This window comes from Pleurodeles waltl, chromosome 6 (genome assembly GCF_031143425.1).
Source record: "Pleurodeles waltl isolate 20211129_DDA chromosome 6, aPleWal1.hap1.20221129, whole genome shotgun sequence".
In the NCBI taxonomy this organism is placed as follows: Eukaryota; Metazoa; Chordata; class Amphibia; order Caudata; family Salamandridae; genus Pleurodeles; species Pleurodeles waltl.
The window spans coordinates 99,039,743-99,047,702 of record NC_090445.1 but is presented as its reverse complement, the minus strand read 5'-3'; the positions used below and the strand labels follow the sequence as shown (position 1 = coordinate 99,047,702).

At 46.9% G+C, this 7,960-nt stretch overlaps 1 protein-coding gene across 1 annotated transcript in view; it reads left to right on the top strand.

Moving 5' to 3' along the window:
* The first annotated feature begins 4,440 nt into the window (after positions 1–4,440).
* Positions 4,441–7,960, top strand: part of ERBB2 (erb-b2 receptor tyrosine kinase 2) — a 245,972-nt gene continuing 242,452 nt past the window's right edge. The window contains exon 1 of the mRNA XM_069237437.1: positions 4,441–4,879. Coding sequence (XP_069093538.1) covers positions 4,801–4,879 — 79 coding nt within the window. The 5' untranslated portion in view covers positions 4,441–4,800. The remainder of the gene's footprint in view (positions 4,880–7,960) is intronic.

The window sequence follows — 7,960 nt, the reverse complement described above, 5'->3', positions numbered from 1 at the left end:
CTAAATGCCACTCCATCCTACACTATTCCACTATATGCTAATGGACTCTATGCCACTCTACTGTATGCTAGTCCTCTCTACCCCACTCCAACGTATGCCACTACACTCTACGCTACTCCACTCTATGCTATTGTACTCCACGTCACTCCATTATATCCCACTCCACTCTATTCTGTTCCACTGTTTGCCAATCCACTCAATGCTACTCCGCTCTGTGCCACTCCACTGTATGCCACTCCACACCACTCCACTGTGCGCTGTTTCACTATATGCTATTCCACTGTCCCCAACTCCGATATACTCCCCTCCACTGTATGCTATTACACTCTACCCCACTCCACTGAATGACACTCCAGTCTATGCTATTCAAGTGTACACCCCTACAAGCTACCCCATTCTACACAATCCCACTTAATGCCACTCCATTGTACACCACGCCACTCTACCCTTTTCGACTGTATGCCACTCCACTCTATGCTAGTCTACTGTATGCTACTCCATTATAAGGTACTGAGCTCTATGCCACTCCACTGTATGCCACTCCACTCTACGCCACTCCACTCCATGCTATTCCACTGTATGCCACTCCACTGTATGCCACCCCACTATATACCACTCCAGTGCACACAACTCCACTATACGCGAATCCACTCTACGCCACTGTATGCAATTCCTACTCTGCACCACTCCACTCTATGCTATTCCACTCTATGCAGCTCCACTCTACACACTCCAGTGTATGCTATTCCACTCCATCCCATTCCTCTAGAGGACAATCCAGTCTACACCACTACACTGTATGCCACTCCATTCTACCCAACTCCATTCTAAGCCACTCCAGAGTATGCAACTCCACTTTACGCTCTTGATCTGTATGCCACTCCACTCCACTCTACACCACTCCACTCTACTGTATGCCACTCCGTTGTATGCTATTCTACTCTAAGCCACTGCACTGTATGCCATTCCTGTCTAGCCCACACCAATGATGCCACTGCACTATTTGCTACTATTATCTACACTATTTACCCTGTATGCAGCTACACTGTACACAACTCCACTCTACACTATTCCATTATATGGCACTCCATTCTACACCACTCTATTCTATGGTATTTCATTATGTGCAACTCCAGCGTACACTACTCCACTCTATGCCACACCAGTGAATGCCATTCTACACCACTCCACTGTTTGTCACAACACTCTATGCCACGACACTCTATGCCATAATGCTCTACAGTACTACACTTTACAAGACTGTACGGCACTGCACTGTGAGCCACTCCAGTCTATGCCACTTCAGTCCACTCTATGACTCTCTACTCCACTCTACAACACTCTATACGCTCCACTATACTCCACTGTATGCTACTCCACTGTATAACACAGTACTCTAGTCTATGTCACTGTACAGCACTATTCCAATCTATACCAGTCTACCACACTCTACTCCACTAGACTGTACACAACTCCCTCTATGCCACTCCACCACAAATTACTCCACTATACTCATAAACACACTACCTCAATCTACAGCATTACTCCAGGGAACCTCACTTCACTCAACTGCACTGTATACCACTGAACGCTACACTACTTTGTGCCACTTCACTGTACCACACTCCACCATACTGTACCTTACTCCCCACTACAACACTGTACTCAACAGTATGCCACTTCACTCTGCTCCACTTTGCAAGAGTTTTTCACACTTTACAACACGCATACCACTTCACCGCACGACAAGCCACTCTACTCTATAACACTTTACTCCAGTCTATGCTAAGCCACTACACTGTACTACACTTTAGGGCACTGTGCTGCACAACACACCACTCCAAAGTATGACACTTTATGCTACTTCACGCTTCGCAACTCGACTCCACTGTACAACACTTTACACCACTACAACACTGTATGACACTCCACTTTACGCCACTCCTACTCTACACAAGTCCACTCTATGATACTCTATCCCACGATGCAGCACACTACTACATCCTATGTCTCTACACTCCACTTAGGGTCGGACTGGCCATAGTGGGTATCGGGTGTTTTCCTGGGAAGCTGGAAGGGTGGGGGCCAATTTTGCATGGGTGGGGGCCAGTTTTGTTACGGAGGTTGCAGCTGTGCTGCAATATGGGTCCCTAGTAAAAAAAGCAGCAGTGCTTCCCATGTGCACCCCCATCACATCCCCGACCCAGGGGCTGGTCTGACAAAAGTACCACGGCTGCTTTGGGTTCCCAGTCTGGCCCTGACTCCACCCTACAACAGTTTACTCCACTCTAAGACACATTATGCAATTCACTCTATGCCACTCCACCCCACTTTATCCCACTCTACTCTATGACAAACCACTCCTCTATACTCTACTGTAATCCACTACTCCACTGTATGCCACTCCAAGCCACTCTGTGCCACTCCACTTTACAACACTGTATACCACTACACTCTACCACACTCTACTGTATGTCACTCCACTCTACAACACTCAACTCCACTCTATGCCAGTCCACTGTACTGCACTCTACAACACTTTCAAACCGTCTATGACACACCACTCTTAAATTTATAATTTATGCACCACCTTCAATTTACTATAAGTCCTGCACTTCCGTACAGTCTTGTCACCTTCCTTCGCCACACTACATTAACGAAAAATCGCCCTTTCTCCATGCACTGGTTTTACCCTTGCATATATTATGACTTATAGCATGTGAAATCATAGCATTCATAACAACACTTATGACATCTCAAGTTACATCATTTCTGGGAATACAGTGCATGGTAGAGTGGTGAATTATAGTTAATGTAGTGTGGCGAGTGAGATGACAAGACTGTGTACGGAGGTGCGCATCATAGTAAATTGAAGATGGTGAGTAAATGACAAATTTAAGTTATAACTGGTGGTGTGTAAATTATAAATTTAAGTTGTAACTAATTTTAATATTTCGAATTTTGTATAGTTTGAGTGGGGTTTCCATAGAAAGAATAAATAAAATGTTCTTAACTATAACTTTGGTTTGTCACTGATATATATTTATGTATGTATGTATGTATGTGTATATATACTTAAATGTGCATGGCTTAATCTTTGAGACAGGAATATGCTACTGGCAGGTAGGTAAGTACACGGCTGGTAAAAATCTTTTGTGAAACTCAATTCTGGAGTGTGAGCTTGGAGTCTAAAAGGATGAGTCACGTCTTCATTATTATATATATATCCACATACATACACACACACCCACGCACATATGTATGTATGCATATTTATATATATATACATATGTATGCATGTATAGGTGAATTGCATTGTATTTTATTAAAGCACTTACAGAGCACTTACTACCGTAGGTTAAGCACCTGAAGCTCTTGCCTACACGGGCAGCAAGCTATGTCATGTATGATGGGTGGTTGGAAGGGTGTTGTGTATGTTTCTGATCCTGTATGCAGGGCCACTGAAAATATACGATGTTTTGACTGCAGTGTTTTCGGCATGATTATTGATTTGCTGAATTTGCCACATAATCCGTCATCTGCTGCAATAACCTCAAATTTTAACAAAAAAATTGTTCCTAACTCAAATGGCTCAAAAGTTACTAAACATGTGAGTGATATGTGTTGCTGTGCAGTGGAAGCCTTTTGCAAAGGCGGACTGACCCCCCTTTCTCTTGTTTGAGCTGCATTTGGTTTTAAACTTGCACTAATGAGGTGAAACCTTTGCCCAGACAGTGTTAAACAGTATAGAAATGACAAAATAATGAAGTAATACTATCACAAAATGTACCACATAATTTCGCTTTTCCTGCTGCATTATTTAGTCAACTCTGCTGCATAACCTGTTTCTCCCCTGCCATATGATTCCAGTGGCCCTGCCTCAATGGGAAGTGTTTTCATGACATGCATGATTACTACCACTGTGTGGTTACCATGTTATAGGAAGCTGTGCTTAGCAGTGTGGTGGATGGAGAGAGGTTAAGAGCAGACGCTGTGTTCATGGTTCTCAGTAAACTAGCAGCTTTGAGCAGCTCTGCAAGTCCCTTTAAGGTACTTCCTATGATCAAAGTGTACTTAGCTGTAAAGTGACCAGTGGTTAGGGAATAGGGTTTTCTGCACAGAAAGCACCACCTTTAAGGTGGTGTTAACAAGTTTGCTCTTTACAGGTTTGGAGTAAATCCTAATTAAGCTGACATCGGATGCTACCCAGGTTAATCACCATACCCCACGGTGCTGTTAATTTTCGGTGCGGTATTCCCGCATAATTTTACGCCACCGATGCAATGTTTTCTATGCCGAAAAGTGGCATAACAGCACTTCTCGATGCGGTAACCATGTGGGAGTGGAAGAGGGAATGGGGCTGGAGGGGGCGGGCTGTCCTCTCCTGCCAACCCCCAGGCTGGGCACTGTGTACAGCGGGAGCCGCCACTCCCAGGGCTGGGCGTGCCCGCGCTGCGCGCCCCCGCAGAGCTCGGCTGTCTTTGAGGAAGTACTTTTGCAGGAATGAAGGGGCACTGAGGCGGTGGAAGAGAAGGGAGGACAGTCCGGAGAGGGGGCACGATCCCGAGGAGAGAGAGGGGCTCTGGCCCGGAGCGTGACCCTGCCCTGGACAGAGGGGCACTGCACTGAGGGCATGGTGCCGGTGCACCCTTGAACGAGGAGCCTGTCACTCCACACTGGGGAGGAGCCGTGCACAGCACCCTGCAACGAAGAGCATGGTAGTGCTGCCGAAGTGAGGCGCACTGCACGGCACGCGACACCGGGGAGCATGGCACCGCACTGTCCGCTGCACTGAGGAGCATGGCCCGGCACGGCCCCCTGCACTGCTACATCTGGGGGCTGCTGGCCCTGCTGCGGGGCTGCTCCGGCAGCTCAGGAGGTGAGAGGGGCGGGGGTGCATGCCATGTCAGCCGAGTACTTTGTATCGCAGGGGAGGGCTGTGTAGGAGGGAGAGGGGCCAGGAGGGTGGAAGGGAGGGACGAGGAAGAGGAGTGTGAGACAGGAAGTGTGTGGGGGCTAGGGAATGTGGGAGAAGAAGTTTGACAAGTCAGAGGATGAATGTTGGGGCAAAAAACAAAAATGAAATGTGCGGCGGGAGTGGTGTGAGTGGAAGGGGGACGAGTGTTAGTGAAATAAGGGAGCTGTGAGGGGGTGTCTGAGAAGGAGGGGTGAGAGAAAGTTTGATGGAGAGGGAGAAAGTGGATGCGTGGGATCTGCGAAGGGTCTGTGTAAAAGAGACTTGTTGACATAGTTTACAGGAGGATTGATTACCGGTGTCAGAGATCTGCTGCTTGGGCAGTGAGTGAGTGACCCGGTAAGAAGACAGTGGGAGTGAGTATGAGGGATCTGGTATGAACATCATGACGGTGAAGTGTCTGATGATGGGGCACTGAGTGATCTGGTAAGAGGCACAGTGGGAGTGAGTGATCTGGCAAACGACGTGGGGGAATCTGCTCACCAGACAGGGAGAGTACGTGTGAGGGATCCAGTAAGCGGACAGCGAGACTGAGGGATTTTATAAGACGGTGGAGAGAGTGAGAGGCGAGTCATCTGGTGTCGGGACAGTGGGGTATCTGGCGACTGGACTGGGAGGATGCGAGGGATATGGTAAGAAAAGGGACAGCGAGAAAGGGATCTGTCACGGGCAGTGAATTCGAGTGCTCTGCTATCTGGACACTGAAAGTCCGGATTCTGACGAGAGGGCACGAGTGCTTATTGAGATGTGAAAAGACAGTGAGAACGAAGGATCTGATTAGAGTACACAGAGAGTGAGAGATGTGACGAGAGTACATATTGGTATTTGACAAACACAGTGACAGTGCTTAGTTAAAACACAAAACACAGAGAGCAAAGTTTTTCTTAGGAGCTCCAACCCCACCCCCCAACCACCCACCACCACCACCACCGTGCTGCTGAAAAGCGGGGCTGCGAAATACCATGTCTGCCTTGTGTTAATTTAATTTATGTCTCTTTCTTCCACCTACAATGAGCCGATGCCCACCACCTGCACAAATTAAGCACTTTGCATTGACAGTCAGAATAGGAGTTCTGATGGATGGACAATGTGGAACCCTATAGGGAGGGATTTCCTGAACTTTCTCCCATACAGGCCCTGCTTACAGCCCAGGGACGGCCCGTGTAAATAACACCACATTATGAGAGCGCGCGAGTCGCTTCACTGTGCGTCAGGGAGTCGAAGCACTATGAGAGAATTAAGGGGCCAATGGGAAGAGGGGAAGTGGGAGCAAGCTAGGGATTGTCGGTGTGTTCTTGACACAGCGTGGGAGAAAGAGACGTTGGCATTTTGTAACTCTGAAAGCCGAGCCTGTCGAACCCCCTCCCTCAACAGCCCGAGAGGGAGTGTCAAGGGACTGTTTGCGACCCCTTCCTTGCAGGCGCAGGTTCGAGGCCGTGGCTCCCCCCGAGGGTCTGCCTTGGGACAGCCCCCGTCCCACGCACTCCAGGGCCGTCACTGGAATGCTGCCCGGGCTCCTCGGTAACTCTAACGCCTACTTCCGGCGGCAGAACTGGTCTGACATCCCACCTCCCCTGAGGGGTGAAGGCGCCTGTGTGAGGGTTTGGGGCCCCGAGGCCTGTGCAAGCGATCATCTCTCGCACCAAGGAGGAGGCGCGGGGCTGTAACTCACTCCCCATAAGGGCAGCGCACATCACACTTTATATATAGGCCCCGCCAGACACTGTGCTGTGGGGCTCAGGTGATGGTTGAAGTGTACTGGCCCCTAATGCCCACCTTAAGGTGACCACCAGACTCCTGTTCATTTTCACCTACAAAAACATTAGTTTCAGGAGTGTTAGTCTAATAAATTAAACACAAACTAAACAAGACTACAACACCCAGAATGCATTAGTACAGGAATACAAAGTGTCCATATTGACCTGGAGGGCGGTGGTCACTTTAGCCCTAGCTTCCCTCCTAAGGGCACCCGACACACTTCTCTTCTCGTGGAGTAGGCTGTGCAGTGTGCTGTTACTGCTTTTCTATTTTAAATTGAATTGGTTGGTGGTATACTATGTGGCGTTATGCTGTGCTGCAGCGTTGTGTCCTCATGCATTATGCCACCCTGTGATATATTTTGTGGTATGTTACGTTGTATTATCCTGTGCTCCGTAAGCGGTGTACAGTGCACGCCTTTTCCTTGCCCAGTTTATTTTTGCAGGGAGTCATTATCTTGAACAGGAAAGGCGCAGATTCCAGTGGATTTACAAAGTACTATTACATTAAATGTATGCCTTGTAGAAAAAGCATGATACTAACAAGTTTATAAAAAATGTGAAGCACTTCAGAATTGTGCACATTTTGGTGTAAAAATACACACAACCTAAGTATATAGAGAATTCTTCAAGTATTGCTGTGTCCATGAGTGATGCCTGCTTCTGGGTATAATAGATTATGCGCACACTAGTATTTTGTACTGCACCATGTGATTGTTATACAATGCAGGCAGAATATTTTACATTCTTAATCACGTCATTAATTATTGGTGGGGTGTTTACTAAGTGTAGCTTGTAAATTTTGATTTGTGGGCGTTGCATATGCAAACTAATGGTTACTGCATATGATTTATGTTTAAGAAACTTTTAGCATACATACTTAGAAAACTATTTTTCTTTGTACCAAGGTATATTGAGAGAATTCTAAACGGTAATGTAATTAAGAATGTGCTTTTTGTACTCGGATTCGCCTGTATGTCCTAGTGTTTATATTAATTTAAAATTTGGACCAATGCTTCCCAAACATTTCAGAACCACAGCCACAAACTTTAGTGACCCACATAGCTTTAATGGACACGATGAGAGGCGATTTTTTAAATATAGCTACTGCATCATGTGATAGCACATTTTCCTTTACACACAGCGCATTCTCCATTGAAATTGCCCCAAAATTTACACAGACATACAGTATTATTGACAAAACTATATAAGACACAAATAATAATGT